Source organism: Lissotriton helveticus, chromosome 11 (assembly GCF_964261635.1).
Source record: "Lissotriton helveticus chromosome 11, aLisHel1.1, whole genome shotgun sequence".
Lineage (NCBI taxonomy): Eukaryota > Metazoa > Chordata > Amphibia > Caudata > Salamandridae > Lissotriton > Lissotriton helveticus.
In genome coordinates this window covers 988695341-988711269 of record NC_136072.1, presented here as the reverse complement: position 1 = coordinate 988711269, position 15929 = coordinate 988695341, and the positions used below count along the sequence as shown (strand labels likewise).

The following is a 15929-nucleotide window of genomic DNA, read 5'->3' as shown; positions in this document are numbered from 1 at the left end:
TGGAAAAATAAGGAGGGAAATAGATGGGGGATCACAAAGGTTTGGGTAAGGACGTAAAATAACATAACATATAACATAAATCAAAGTTATGTTATTGAGTATCAACACTCGGACAGCATCCTCATGAAAGAAAACTGGGAGTTGTCCATTGGGAAGAAGGACCGCACTATAAAAGGGGACCTACAGCTGCACAAAATATTTGTATAATTTGCTTGTGGTTACTTGCATATTTTCATACAGGAGGATACATTGTTCTGCAAAAGGAAGACTGCATGTGATGTAGCATCGGGCGCAATCATGATCCTACCAGAGGGATCTGGACTACACCACACTTTTCCTGCAGAAAGGTTTCTTGGGTCCACTTCATTAAAGGCATCAACTGCTTTATTGAAGTGCCTTTGTCTGTATTCTCTGTGTGCCTTTCATTATAGCTGCCAACCTGTGCTCAAACAATATTATGGCGTAATGTTTTTGACTATTAAAAGCCAGTCTGTAGTTCTTTGACTTAGTAGAGATCAGCCTTCTGTGACAATATGGAAAACGGGATGTACCCCACTCCCATCAAGAAGCTGTAAACGAAGGCTGAGTCAAAAGGACATGCAGGTTTGCAGTTAGAATTCACCCGTATTCCACAACAAAAAAATGTACTGCATTTTAGAAGATCTTTTTTATTTGACACAAAATACCTAGATGATTAAACTTTGGGACTCATTAAAAAAATATTTAGCTGCATATAGGTGGCTGTATAAAACGAGATCCGTCTTTCTGCAATTCGTTCTATGTCCTTGAGGGTGACCTGTTGGGTGGTTACACCCTTTTCATTTGATTTGGGGCTAGCTGATGCTGTTCTTTTCATTTTATTGGCTGCTCCCTTTTTATCAGGGATTGTGATTCCCTCTTTGAGGTTGAGGTCAGAGCATCAACCTTTCTTCTTCAAACATTGAGGATAGATCTTGAGTTCTTTAGTTTTTGCCCACAGTTGGGTGGTCCTTGGTGTACTAAATGGAAAAGTGCATCTCCCCAATTATGGGAGGTTGGCAGGGAACCACTTGTTTGCCATCAGACAAAGTAAATGGTAGTTTTGCGTTAGCATAGTCAAATGATGTAAGGATAGCTGAACGTGTAATCATTGATAAGTGCCTGGTGTTGTTCCATATAGGATTAAGTGTATTAAAACCATTGCCTACCAACATTCTACAGAATACTACGTTCCCTGCTTACCTTACCGTATTGAATGGTTTTGGACCTTTTTTTAAGCGCTCTGGGATACTTCAAACAGATATCCTGCATTGTTCTGGATAGCCTGTTGCGCTGTATAAATCTATGTTCATCATCACCACTGAACCTATATGAATGTCTCCAACTACTGCATCACCAATAAGATTATAAACTTCCTACCCAAACATAAAACCTAATTCTAGATGGATCTCACTCAATGAGTAGCAAATCATAATTATGCCTGAAAAGTCAAATTGAAGCAATGAAACAAGCTCTTATTTGCTTCTGGAACTTTTTACCTGACGACATGTCTGGTGGCTTCCTTCCCTTCTTTGTAATGGCACATATGATGTGCCTTTTTACAGCCCACCTTACAAGAAAGTAGTAGAGCATTCATATCCTTCCATAAACTCCGACCTCCTCACCTCAGTCTCTATTGTTGATGCTAAATACTAGCTCCACTTCCTTCAGTTTTCCCTGTTCGCATTATAGGTTCTTACTTGTTTTTTATGTTCACTGCAGCTAAATTGGAGTTCTAAAACATTTGAAATAAGTAATCTATACCAACAGGACCCCTATGGTGCTAACAATATTTTTATTTACATGTGCTACTAGCCTTATTAAAAAAACGTGATACACCAAAATACCAGTATGATTGGGCCGGGCCTAAGTGAAAAGATAACTGGGTTCATGAGTTAGGTGTGCATGCGGTTAGCTAAATGCTTCCCTTACTAGAGCGCCTGGATAGGGGTACTGAAGATCATAGATGTGCCCTCAGGCTATGATGGTGAATCCACTAATTGTTACGGATTAGTGTTTGCTGCGCCTAGTCTGGATTCTATGGTGGTGATATTGCTGCCAATCCCTGGGTTGTACCCTGATGTTGGTCGGGGGACCCGGGATACCTGTGTGACGTGCTCTGCCATCAGAGCTCGGCGAAGGGCTAACAGCCAGACCAGGATGGAAGGGCTCACCGATGATTTCCAGGCCATTGAAAGTGCACGTTTCGTCAATACCAGCGGCAAGTCCAAGAACTTATTGAGGTTCTTGCGACGTGCATTTAGTTTTGTATTTGTAATGCCGAGCAAGTAATGCGCACCCTGGGCTGGAAGTTGGGTTCCTAATGCTGCTGTTAATATTTCTAAGACTTTTCCCCAGAATGGCATGATGTGAGGGCATGTCCAAACCATGTGTAAAAAGTTGGCATCTGATTGTTGGCATCTAGGGCAAATGTCTCTGGAGGTTGGATACATACGTGCCAGTTTGTGCAGAGTTAAATATGTATGGTGTAGATAGTTAACGTGGGTCAATTTTAGTCTGGCTTTTGTGGATATTAGCTTGGGATTTCCCACGCATTGCACCCACGGTTTGTCATTAATTTCGATGGACAGGGCCGAGCACCAGAAATCTCACAGTTGAGTTTTCGAGGGGGCTGTATCCGTTCGAAGGGAATTATAGATGACTGTAATGGCTTTCCTGCCCGTCCAGTGTGTCAGTAATGTCTGTAGAGCTCCGGAGGTTGTGGGTACTGTGCTTATGTACCCCCAAGTTTGTGTTGCTTGTTGTGTTAATTTAGCATATATGAGGAATGTTCCTGGTGGCACTCCGTAGTCATCCATCCATGTCAAAATCCCCTAGGGTAGAATCTTTGATCAGGTCACCCCACGTTGTAAGGCCGGCTGTCTGCTACTAAGCCAGTTCTGGGCGCTTTAGGCAAATTTTTGTGCCTGGCATCGACTCTATGGGGAGATCTGGAGCATATGGTGGGGGATGATGTCTGGTTAATACGTATTTCGTCCAGACGTTGCGGGCTGCCGACATCAGGGTGCTTCCACTTTTTCTCTGTAGCAGCGTTTTGGACCCTGACAACCACTCGACCAAGGCTGATTGCTTTAGCGTTATTGCCCAGATGTCCAATTCAGATAGGTTGTTTCTTGCAAGCTAACGCATAGGCCACAGTTGTGCAGCAGCATAATATCATTTGTAGTTGGGTTCTCCTAATCCACCCTCCGACATGGGGAGGTATTGTTTCGAGAGTGCTACCTTTGCCCTGGAAGTGCCCCATATCAGGGTCACAAGCAGCGACCACAGTTCCTTGAATATTTTCTAAGGTATCCTATACGGGAGTACAGTATTCATGTATGCATTTATTTACAACGTTTTTATATAGCGCAAACAAGATCCCGAAGGATATCCGTGCGCTTTACAAAAGGATGGACGGAAGGTAATAAATGCAGTAACAACATCAGCTATGAGTAGTAAAGAAATAAAGAAGCCTAGGAAGAAAAAACATCTTCGAGATGGCTATCCGACCCATGGTGGATAGCGGAAGGTTGATCCAGAATGTGAGCGTGGCCCTAGCACTGGTGATCGCCCTAGCCAGGTTGCCATCAATAAGATCAGAGGAGGAGTGATAAATCTGTACTCCTAGGTATTTGAAGGAATCATATGCTCTAATAAGTAGAGCATGGGGCTGCTGCTGCCTCTGTACCACGGATAAAGGTCCGGCGGCGAGGGGTAGGTCTGATTGAGAAGACGCGGGATTTCGAAACCTGAATACTATGAGGTTCACCCGCTGTTCTACCCGCCGGGCACTGTTGTTGTAGCATACCATTACCTGATAGGAACACAGAGCGCAACACAGGTAAACGACTCCTTTCCATCTGATTTTGACATTGCAAAATAAAGGAATAGTCATTCTGTAGATAGTTTCCTTTAAACCAACATAGTTAGACACTGGTCCTGACGAATCGCCAGTCAAACTGACACATAGGCGAGAAACATGTTGACCCAGTCACATACCAGGTTAGCCTTGTACTAGGGTACATTATTTCCCTACAAGTCTAGTCCTAGTCCAATTTTTAATTGGAGCCAAGGGACCTCTAGAATAAACTTGATCCTGGCACCCTTGATTCCATTTTAATCACTGTCACGTCTCTCTTCCCTGGCCCCACACCCGCACTTCACCTATATGGCAGTTGGAAAAAGATCTCAGCTAAAGAGCCCCTCTATGAGGTGTTGCCCGTTGGGTATTGCACCGCCGACCCAACGAGGAGCATTGCCGATGATGAAGCATGACACTCGCAAGGGTGTGTGAGGCCATTACATCCAACAAAATGGATGCCCGTTTGTAGGTACCCCACATTGTCCTACAGCATCCCTAACCTGACACCGACCTAACATGCACTCTTCTAGGAACGGCCTGGTACCCTTCTTGAACTTGACATTGGAAATAACACAGACTTGGCCTAGTTGATTTTCAGGCTCGATAACCATGCATGGGCATCCAGCAACTCTATCAGCCCATGAAGTGCTGTAGTCTGGTTGCGGAGATAAATCAATGTGTCATCCGCGTAGAGGGAGACTATGTGCCACTGTGTGTGGGCCCTTATGCCCCAATCCAATACGTGGCTGCGGAGTGCGCACGCTAACGGCTTCATGGACAGGACAAAAAGAATTGGTGAGAGCGTGCAACCCTCCTGGTGCCCCGCTCAATTTCAAAGGATGAGAGACAACGCGACCCGTTCTCACCCGGGCCCGTGGGCTGGTCTATAGTATATTTACCCAGCGTAAGAAGTTGGGACCTTTACCAAACTGTGCCAGCACCGCCAGCAAATAATCCCATCCCAGGGTATTTAATGCTTTTTCAGTATCTAAGGGGGCGATTCAGTGCTGCTCAGTTGTTGTTTGAGCCCATTCCAGCAGCTTAAATTGGCGACAGAGATTTAACCCCGTGCTAATGCCAAGGACGAACCCATTCTGGTCCAAGTGCACCAGCAGTGGCATACGGTTTAATAGCCTATTAGCTACATGTTTACCTAAGATTTTATAGTCCAAAGGTAATAAGGACAGCTGTCGGTAGGAACTCATGAGGAGTGGGCCTCTAACAGTTTTCTGGAGGACCACTAGTTCTGCCTCACGGAGAGAGGGAGGTAGTGTGCCCCTTTAGAATGATTCCTTATAATTGGTAAGCAACCAGGGGATCAACTATGTTGAGTATGTGGTGTAGAATTCTGCGGGCCAGCCGTCCATTCCCGGGGTTTTACCCCAGGCTAGTTGTTTAATGGTATCAGAGATTTCAGCCTCCGTAATGGCGGCCTCTAGCTCTGCATATTGGGCTCACATCACTTGGGTAAGGGCTCCTTGTTCTAAGAAGATTTGCATTGCTTGAGGGTCGCCGGGGTCAAGTGCCTTATAAAGCGGTGTGTAATATTTGTAAAAGGAGTGGTTTATTTGTTCCTTTGTGTTCACTAAATTGCCTTCACAGGTGTATATTGCAGTAATGGGTGGTTGTGTGAGGTTGCTTTTCAACAGCCATGCAAGTGTCTTGCCTGCCTTGTCGCCTTCTGTGTGTCGCCTGGCCAAATATTGCTTATAGTCCAGGGCACACAGTTTATCCTATGTTTCCTTGTGGGCCAATCCGGCTTTAGTGAGCAAGGGTAGGATGTGCGGGTCTGTGGGGGCTTTGTGTTCATGTTGTTGTATTTCAGCTTGTAGGGCTTGTAGTTCCCTAGTGAAAGACATGCGAGAGCCATAAACTGCCTGAATGACCTCTCCACGCAGAACCACCTTGAGAGCATCCCACTCAATGCTTGCATGTGTAGCGTTCCCTTTGTTAATTTGAAAATATGACGTTATAGATTGTGAAATGGTAGCGCTCAGAGCAGGGTGGCGGAGTGCCTCCAGAGGAAGGTGCCAGGTTGGAATATTCGTTCTGGATGTTCCCCAGGTTAGTTGGAGTTGCAGGGGGCTATGGTCCGACAACGTGCGGGCTAAGTACTCAGTTTGGGTTGCCTGAGCTAGTGCCTATTCTGTGCAATAGATGGCATCTATTCTTGTGTATAGGTCATGCAGTTTATAATAGTGCAAGTATGTTCGCTCAGTGGGGTGTTTAGCACGCCAGCCATCAATCAATTGCATCTGAGAAGCCAAAGTTGTCATGTGGTGTGCGAGCCCGATAGCTTGTGCCCTAGGGAGTGGTGGACTAGATCAATCTAAGGTTAGGTTAGTGATTGGAGAAATGTGGATTGTCCAGAATTAGGCACATATAAAGAGACCGATGTCATGGGGCGACCATCAAGAGAGCCCTCCAATATTGCATTATGACCCTGGGGGTTGACTTGTGTGTGTAGCTTTTGCATTGGAGTCCCTGGAGCCACCCAAATCAAAGCATAGTCGGAGTAAGTTGTGCTAATTACTGTGCCCCCCCATTGATTGCTTGCTCAGTGATTTCAGTGTTTGTTGCGTGAGGTGAGTCTCTTGCAATAGAGCTTTAAATATTTTGTGCCTGCGCACATATTGAGAAACTCTGTGTCGTTTGATACAACCGACTAATACGAGCACATTCCAGGTCAACATCAAATACTTATTCCCCTGAATTTATACATTTGATAGTGAGGCATAGGAGAGGGAGAGGGATAAGGAGGAAGAGTACCCCAGCGTAGATAAAAATGCAAATACGGACTCCCCCGGTACATCTTGAGTCCAGTTGGCATGCAAGTGACACTTCTATTAACTTGTGTAATGTGTGGATGTATGATATGGACAGGCATCCCAAAATAAACAATGAACCAACCCCCCAATCCCAGGCCTGGTCACTAACGGGCAAAAGGCCATATGCACTTACATGCAAACCTATTAAACTATTTAGAAAGAATGCAATTCCTCAAAGTTCAAGATAAGTCTATGACAGACACTTATCGTGTGTGGGGCGTGCTATATCTCGTTTCTCTACTCTATGTTCGCCTTGGCCGCCATAATGGAGTGTTCATGGATGAGCCAAGCAGAGACTGGATAAATGGCGCCAGTGAAGTTAGTGAAGTTTCTCTCCTATAAATAGTTGTATGCTGGTCCCCATAATATGTCACCTGTATGTCCCTTAGGTATAGTAAATTAGCCCAGTTCTTCTGAGGTCTGCGGTGTCACGGTGGGAACATCACCCAGCATGAGTAGTTGCTCTGAGTTAGAAAGGGTGTATTCCTGTTCCGGTGTGGCATCTGTTTCTGAGTCTGATAGCAGCAGGGAGGCAGAAGGGCAATGTTTCTCTGCCTGCTTGAGTGCTTGTTCTCTTTCCTTTGCCGCTTGAGCTTTTGTGGGATGCTGACCTCGGGCCTGGCCTCGACGCCCCCGATGGGTGGCCTTTTTCCATTGCTGGCGGGGATCAGAGGTAGCTTTTGGGGCCGGTGCCACTCCATTTTGTTCTATCCAGGTCCAGGCGTCTTCAGGGGAGTGGCAGAAAATCACATTGCCTTTATGTTGTATAGGCAGAGAGGCAGGATTTTGCAAAGCGTATTTTATGTCGTGCTCATGGAGACCGCGTTTGACCTCCAGGAAGGAGGACCTCTGGCGTTGCACTGACAGCATATAATCCGGGTAGATGTGGACCTCTGCATTCTCAATCAACCGTGGGCCCCGGGTCCTAGTGACCTGTAGTAAGTGGTCCCTGTCACAGTAGCTGAAAAGACGTGCCACCACTGGTCTGAGAGGGTTACATGGTTGGGGGGAGGCCCGTGACTCTATGGGCGTGCTCTACAGAGAAGAACTTGGAGTGCTTGCCCTGAAGGATAACTTCTGAGAACCGTTTTTCCAAGTACAGTTCCATACTTTGTCCTTTGATGCATTCCGGTAGTCCCACTAAGCGCACATTATTCCTGCGTGATCTGCCCTCCTGGTCGTCTACGCGGTTCCTGAGATATTCCACCTCTTCCTGCAGCTTTTTGATTTGGGCCACCAATGCGGACACAGATGGTTTTAATAGAGGCTATCATCGATTCTACGTCCTCCATTCTGTCCTTTATTTTCTTGTGGTCCTCATGCAGGAATCCTAGCACAGCACATAGCGTATCTATTTTGAGAACCAGTGTGGACTTAATGTCCATTACCGCCACCATAAGTTCATCAAAGCGGTGCAAGAGGTCCACTTGGGGTGTGGGCTGTCCTGCCGGTGCCGAGCCCTGATTGTCAGGTGGTGGTTCCTGTGCTACATTAGTGTGTGACTGCTGCTTATCCGCTCTGGATTTGGCCATCGTGGCAATGATGGTGCTGCACAGGCCCCACGAAGAGGTGAGGGGCAGTCGTGTTGAACCATATGCCCTCGCAGCGCTGCAGCATGTTTCAGTCAGGGAGAGTGGCAAGGTCGCAGTGTGGTCCGCTCGGCCGCACCCAGTCTCGGGGCTAGGATATGTGTGTCGGGAGGCTCTGTTCTCTACGTCGCCGAGGCGGCCCCCAGTGCCATGCAGTGTTGCGTAATCCTGTCTCCTGTTGCGGTTGGTTGGCCGGACTATGCCGACGGAATCCCACCTAAGGACGAATACTTAGCTCTATAAGTCAAGGACCCCTGTCTACAGCAACTATCACGGCGTTTGGACTCATTATCGCTGCCCCTGGAGAGCCATCTGATACCGTATTCCGGTCCTCTGATCGGCCATTTCGAACACATCTCTGGGAAAAATATAAACTATAAATCGGGATCGGAGATCTGACTAAAATCCGTCTAGGTCCCCCGATTGGCCATTACGAATACTTCTCATGAAGCTATAAAAATCATAAATCGCCATCGGAAAACTACCGGAAATCCGTCTAGGATAACAACGTACCAGGCCAGTGAAACCAGAAATTATCACCCACCCTGTCTAATGACCATCTAACTATGACTATGTGTCCATCAAGATAGATCCTTTACCTGTCTCCCTCCCAGCTAACCACCCCTAGCCCTGACGAAGGTGTGGCCCCTCTGGCCAATCACCGAAACGCGCGTCGGCCTGTGCTCCCAGGACGACGACAGACTGACCCATAATCATCAGGAATTTTCCGTGTGTCATCTGTCCCCTGGAATAACATTTAAACTCATGGAACAAAGTTAACATCTCCATGTTGCAAATACCAGGACGTTATAAGTGAATGAAAGTTGATTGAAAGAACACCAGATGGATTGAAAGGGAATGAGTGAGCATGACAGAATGAATGTTGTATGGTACATTACTGGGTAGGTTGTTACAGACTTAGGACTATTCTTCTCTATTTTTATCTCTTTTCTCTTTATCATGTATACTTGATGTTGTAAATACTATATGTACTAAAAAATGTAAATTATCTCTGTTCTTTTTTGATACATAAAAATCAAAGAAATTTAATAAATAATATATTTACAAAAAGAACATATCCTCTCTGAGTATACCTAGATTGACCTTCCTCTTGTCACGTGCAGTACTGGCTCCTAGACATATCACCCCCTCATTATCGGTTGGATCCCCTCTGGGACCACAATATCCTATGGGCAGGGTTGTTCTTTTGTGCTCTATTCTTGGTTCTTCCCCCCTCTGCCTGCCCACATCATTAAAACCCACTGGGGAACCCCCTTCTTTCTTCATTCTTCACGTGATGCTGTTTGTAGTCAGCCAGAACAGAAGGATTGAGGGCACTGTGTTGGCTGTGTAGCTTCTGGAGGCAAGCTGAGTCTTGATGAGGCAGAGCAGGGGCACTGGTGCCAGCCCACGTTGCTCGCCAAGGGCGCCACCCGATGCAGTCCTGAGGGTTTGCCGCCTCAGTTTGATTCACATTACGCCATTAGGACATGTTTTTAATTAGTTTGGCCCAATGTTCACCCATATATGGATAGGGCAGCTGAGTCACGTGGTACCAGTACTGCATACGACCATAGCGTTTTGGGGATAGCACTGTAGCGCCAGGCAATGGCCCGTGTCAGGCCTGACGATCCTTTTGATGCAATTAGGCCTTGCGGGTCTCGTGGAGCCGGCAATGTGCAGGAGGCTACATATGATTTCCACTACTCGGGCCGGGGGTGCCCAATCCCTCACGCGGGCATCTTGTGGCCAGGCCCATAGAAAGGGGGCTTGGAAGCATGTTAGTTCGATACTGCCTACCTGATGCGGCAGATAAACCTATCCTAGCGGTGCAGCGGGGAATGCCTTCCCCTACTGCCTTGCGTGCACTTATGTGCGGTGACAGAACACCGAGCCGGCCGCACCACGCAGCGCTGAGCTCCGGGAGCTGCCGCGCACCTGTAACTCCTTGATGGCTGGCAGGAGAGACAATATGCGCCAGTGCAAGTGCTCAGCAGCCGGCCGCGTCAGCACTCTGATCCGGTGAGGAACGGCTGCGGTTCCCCAGGCCCGGGCTGCCATGTCTGCACCGCACTGCCCAGAGACAATGGCAGAGTCCTGGTGGGGGGACACACACAGCAAGCGCGGGACACCCAGCGGTCGTTCACTGCTAATTTTCGAGGTTGCTGGCGATCATAGGGCGGCTCGGCTTAGGATATTTGGCCGTGCGATGTGGAGCGAGCTGTAGAAGCGTCCACTCATGTCGGCATCTTGGACAGGCCCGAGCTGCTTATCAAACTTAACCCCCAAGTTCTTAACCACATCTGATTGAGGGAGCAAGGGGGAACACTTTCAGCCCAACAAGTAGACCAATCAAAATGGAAGTCCAGGCCAAAAAGGAGGATTTGACCTTGTCTCCATTGCACACCAGCTGGTTCAGACACATCAGTGAGAAAATTGCATCCAAACATTGCTTAATGAGGTAAGTCATCACTGACATGAAAAGAAGGGAACCTAATCTCCTTTCTTTTTTATTCTTCAGAGTGAAGCCCTGCTTTTTAGAGATGCGATGGGTGACTTGGGAAAACTAGCAGAGTATGTTCACAATTTCACATCTGATGTGAAGTCATCAATAAGCACAAAAAGTTGGATTATTCTAAGAAAATGGAGCTGCTGGTGGGCTATCTTGGTTGGTGTTTGACGTGTAACACTATGCCTGGTGGAAGATTGGCAAGGCTGTCCTTGAAGATTTACCGATGTAATATTTTACACTTTAATTACATTAACAGTTCAATGAAGAAGATGATGAAATTGTTTACCCCTATGTTTAGCCACAAGTTCTGGCTTTTACTGATGATTACTTGTTTCACCTCAGAACTTACATCGAAGTGACTTTGTGGTTGAAAACTGGCTGGCGTGAAATCCACCTAAGGGGTTAGCCTCACGCACTCAGTGGTATACTTGTTCGTAAAAATTAGTTAACCGTTTAACGATGCTGATTGGTGATTCCTCCTGAGTATGAGGATAATAAACTTGACTATGGTAAGCTGTCCCCAAATCACACTCTGGAATCACTTAAAATAATTATTCCAAACGTCTGACGTTCTTTTAAAAAATTATTTTTTTTTTTTCAATTTACTTTTTATGATTTGCTTTTTTCTTTCATTTCTTAAAGTTTGTCATATAACATTAATACGCCCAATGCATTTCGGGCATTGCCCTTCATCAGGGGCTCAATCTTGCAAAAATAGAAGAGACTTAAACTAAGTTTTTGTCTAATACATAGATCAAATCTCAAACAGCAACTATAACCCTTGATAGTAAATATAGGTAAATGCTTGTGTGTCACCAATAAATCTAATTTAACATGATTCTAAATGTTGCATCCAGTGAGTGCATGCCTAATCCATACTCATAGAATTAGTGAAGTGTTAAAAGCACCAGATTAAGACCCAATTTCGCTAATTTCAGTAAACACCAAGTGTAAAGTACACCTTCGTCTCTCCACAGTATCGTTGATGTTAATGAATGCTAGCTCTATTCCGCCGTTCGATGAATTAATCATACTAATGATTTACAAACAACATACATGCCTATGAAATGGGTTAGAGCGATCTGGGGGAACCGCTCATGTCTAGTGAAAAGTTGCTCGTGACTTGACATCGACATGCGTGCTAGTAACACTTACTCAAACAGTATAGGTTGTTTACCAATAGGTCAAGGGCCCATTTTTGAGTTGTCGTATTTCGTGAAGATATCGGCCTAAATAACAACGTAAAATAGCTGGTGCCAGTTTAAGTTAGAATAGTGATTTGATTTATTGTGTACAATAGAGTTCCATAACTCCACGGAGGTAGCCTGGTATGACCTAAACACGAATTTTGCTTCCAAGGTCCTTCAAAATTGCAGGTATTTAAATGATATTACTTTATATAAGATACGCCACTCAAGGATATAGTATTGCAAGTATACGTTTTTGGCAATTCTGATGAAGATTTGTGTTGACATTTATCAACAAATGTAAGCACTGATATAAATAATGCAGATTAGATATTGATTAATAACTCCTGATTCGTTATATTTACTTCTTCTGTTATCCATTGATAGCATGAGTGCTTATCATCGCCAGGAAGTGAAGGAGGAGAAGAAAAAGAGTTTGGAACAACGGCGTCTTCGACTCCAAAACCTTTTGCAGGAGGAAAGGGATTTGCTTGAATCTGAAATTAAGGAATTACAACAGAACAAGGAGACCTATTTGGATACTATACGAGAGCGGACAAATGAACTGAAATCTGCTCGCGAAGCGAGGAGAAAGCAGGTACTGTGTTCAATGCTGTCTCAGATATGTAAAGTTATCCTGTAGTTGGTAAAATTGATATACAGTTTGCATCACATACCTAAGGGGTATTAAGCTTTTGATTCCATGCATATGGGAATAACTGCTCATTAAGCAGACTTGCTGGGCATCTAATATAATATATATATATTTTTTTACTTTAATTATTTTTATTGAAAAAAATTGTCTCAGATCAACAAAGCAGTCAAGACATTAGCTCCATACAGACCAAGTGGCATCAATCACATTGTAGATAGATGCACATACAGAGTAGTAGAAGTCCCGTAGTGGGCCAAAAAGTGCATTATAATATACCCCATGGTTATTACAAAAAGGAGCTATGGAGTAGCTGAACATTTCAGCGATCCACCTTAGAATTCCAGTTAGAGCAAGGTATTAAAACACAAACAACAGCATATAAACAGTTGAGCAGATTGATTTGTGATTGTCCATTCCTAGGGATGCCCTGTGTCCATACAGGAAGGTAGGTAGAGGTTTGCAGGATAGGGACATGTGACGAGAAGAGCGGGCAGGCCAGGGGAAAGCAGTGGACGTGTCCCGCCCCTTTAGCATCGTGTTTTCTCTATTCAGGATTAGATTAATCGAAACAATGTACACGCCTTAACTGTCAGTAATTAATCCACTGTTGTCAGATGTCGGCAAACCAGGAGTCAGTGTGAGCAAATCTATGTGTCAAAAGCTCCATGGCCATGGCATGCCAGAAACGGGTGAACCTCTGAGCCACGAGGAAGGGGTTGAGGTCTGCTGCCAGTGAAGTAAATTGTAAATTGTGTGTCTTGTAAAGCGCACTGCTACCCGCACCGCAGGCCTCGTAGCACTATAGACCGCTGGGGAACCCGTCCTGGCTTTCCCTGTGAGATAGTCCCTCCTGGGAGTCTCCAAGGTGAAACGAGGCATCCCTGGCGTTTGTGAGGGGCCGTTGTGGAGATGAGGCAAGCTTAATGCCCAGAGTTGCCGAGTGTGATCCCTGGTTAGAGTAGGCACCGAGGCGAGAATTATCAAGTCCGCTGATCCTGGTCCAAGACCCTGCCGCGTCGGGAATCGAACCCTGGTCCCAGGCCGTTCTCTGCTCTCGGGTCTGCCGCCTCTAACCAGTGAGCCACACCACTCCACTAAGTGCTACGAGCTGTTTAGCAGCGGCAAGCATGTGGCACGCAAGTCGCCAATCTATGTGAGTTATGGCCTCCAGTTACATTGCCTGAATCCCCAGGATAGTGCTGCTGTATGAGGTAGGAAGGGGAAAGCCCAGGACTCCTTTGACATGGGCCAAAATGTCCTTGCAATAAGTAGAGATGACCGAACATCACCACTAATGTGTTGTAAATCGCTTGGAGAAGCACTGCAGCCCCTGCAGAGGTCGGATGTAGTGCGATAGATGGTACGAAGGCGGGATGGTGTATATCACCAGCCTAATATAATTAATGAGTATAAGGTGTTTACTGCCTGTGGGCAGAGGTGTCCACTTGGTGTAGAGTGTTTTGTCAGTCTCCCACACTTCAAGCAGACTGTGCAGATAATGTGTTCTCTAGTTGTGGCAGGGAATCAAGTAACAGTGGTTTAGAGCATATTTAATCTCAGCCATGTTCAGATGTTACAGCCTTAATGAAAAAGTCTAGCATTTAGTGGAATCAGAAAGATGTTGGTGTTTGGGAAAGTTACGTAATCCTTTGCTGGACTGTGCTCTGGGTTCTTGGTGTGTGAATCAGATGATCTTTAGCTGTGCCTAACAATGAATTAAGCCGGCTTTAGAACTAATACTGAGATCTATTGGGCCCTTGCAGTAGCTCAAATGAGAGCAATTCAAGAGCACAGAGAAACATTTTTCCTTGACAGTGAAAATGATCACGAAGAAAGTATATAAGAGAAAAGTAAAAGCACAGGACAGGTGCACATGGAAAAGGCAGACACTTTTTAGCAGTAGCAGACAAAAGCCTCAATTTTTGAGCAGTGTTTGACCCAAAATCCACTATTAAGAAGGCTTTGGAATCAGATGTGGCAAAGGAATGACCTGTTTAAAAAACACTCTTGTTTATAGCAAGAAGAGCAGTGTGGCCAGATGTGTAAACCATAAACTTGAAATTCCTGAAACCAATTAATTCAATGGTCACTTATTTCACAGCATTTTTTTTTAAAAAGGAGACCTCTTTTCAACATATTGGGCCTTGCGTCCAGCCTACTGGTTTGCCCTAATTGGAATGCAAATATATGGTATGGGAATGGAATAATCCATCACTAACGTAATATTCTTCCAAATAGATTATAGGTTGCTTTAAAGTTCACTCTGTCACTTTTTTGCTGCCTTATATCAGACTGTCATCATATATGCCCATCCATAAACATGTTATACCGTTTTTATCAAGAGATGTGGAAATCAAGGATAAAAAGACATTTTGTGCTATAAGTAAATTTTGCTGTACAAATTTATAAATTCTTGACGTGTGCATGGCAGTAGGAGTAAGAACAAGTGATAAAATCTATGCAGGTAACACCACACTTGATTCGCCTGAGTCTCTACTTTTCAAAACCGTGTAAGGTTGATAGGCATCAGGCAACCCAAGTGTAAATAACTGCAACCATTCTACTAGACGTATTACTGGGAAAAAATACCCCCCATAATCAGTCTTCATACCTGAATTACAGACAAATTCCCGTAGCAGGCTGGAAGCTCATCCATAATGTTAATATTAGGAGGAGATTGGGAACGCAGAATGGTGGGAATTTACCATTGGACATATTGTTCTCTTCTAGCGGATCCTCATCAATAGTCATACACACTGAGTTGTCCTACATATGGACAGGATCCAGGAACACTTTATACATAATATGTGTGAAAACCTTTCAGTAGAAAAGCGAGCTTAAATAAGGAAGAAGCTGTCTTTGCAGCCTATTTATTAGTATGCTAAAAATGTTATAATTCTTTTTCATTTAAATAAAGAAGCCAGATTAACCAAATAGTCACCACATTAACAAAATGGACTGAAGACATCGATTATAAACCTTTTTCAAAAAGGAGAAACAATGGGTATGAGGGGCTATGTTAGCAGATAATCTGCTACACAAATGAGAGCATAAACTAACACCTTGACGTAAGGGCCTCAGCTTTCCTCCTGTGTCTAATTATGCCTCAAAGGTTACAAAGCATTTCATTTTTATTGAACCAAGAGGGATAAAATACTGTTGTTGTCCTGTATGGAGAGGTGGTGAAGTCGCTTTTGGTTTTGATTAGAATTACCCTGGAAGAGAACTAGAATTAGAGTTAAATTCATTTTCTTTCTCTTCCTGGTGACCCTCAT

The 15929-nt window shown here is 44.9% G+C and overlaps 1 protein-coding gene across 4 annotated transcripts in view; it reads left to right on the top strand.

Moving 5' to 3' along the window:
• Nucleotides 1-15929, top strand: part of TCHP (trichoplein keratin filament binding) — a 443788-nt gene that overhangs the window by 63726 nt on the left and 364133 nt on the right. For all 4 annotated transcript variants that reach the window (XM_078667348.1, XM_078667345.1, XM_078667346.1 and 1 more), the window contains exon 3: nt 12387-12597. In XM_078667348.1, the coding sequence (XP_078523474.1) occupies nt 12387-12597 (211 nt within the window). The remainder of the gene's footprint in view (nt 1-12386; nt 12598-15929) is intronic.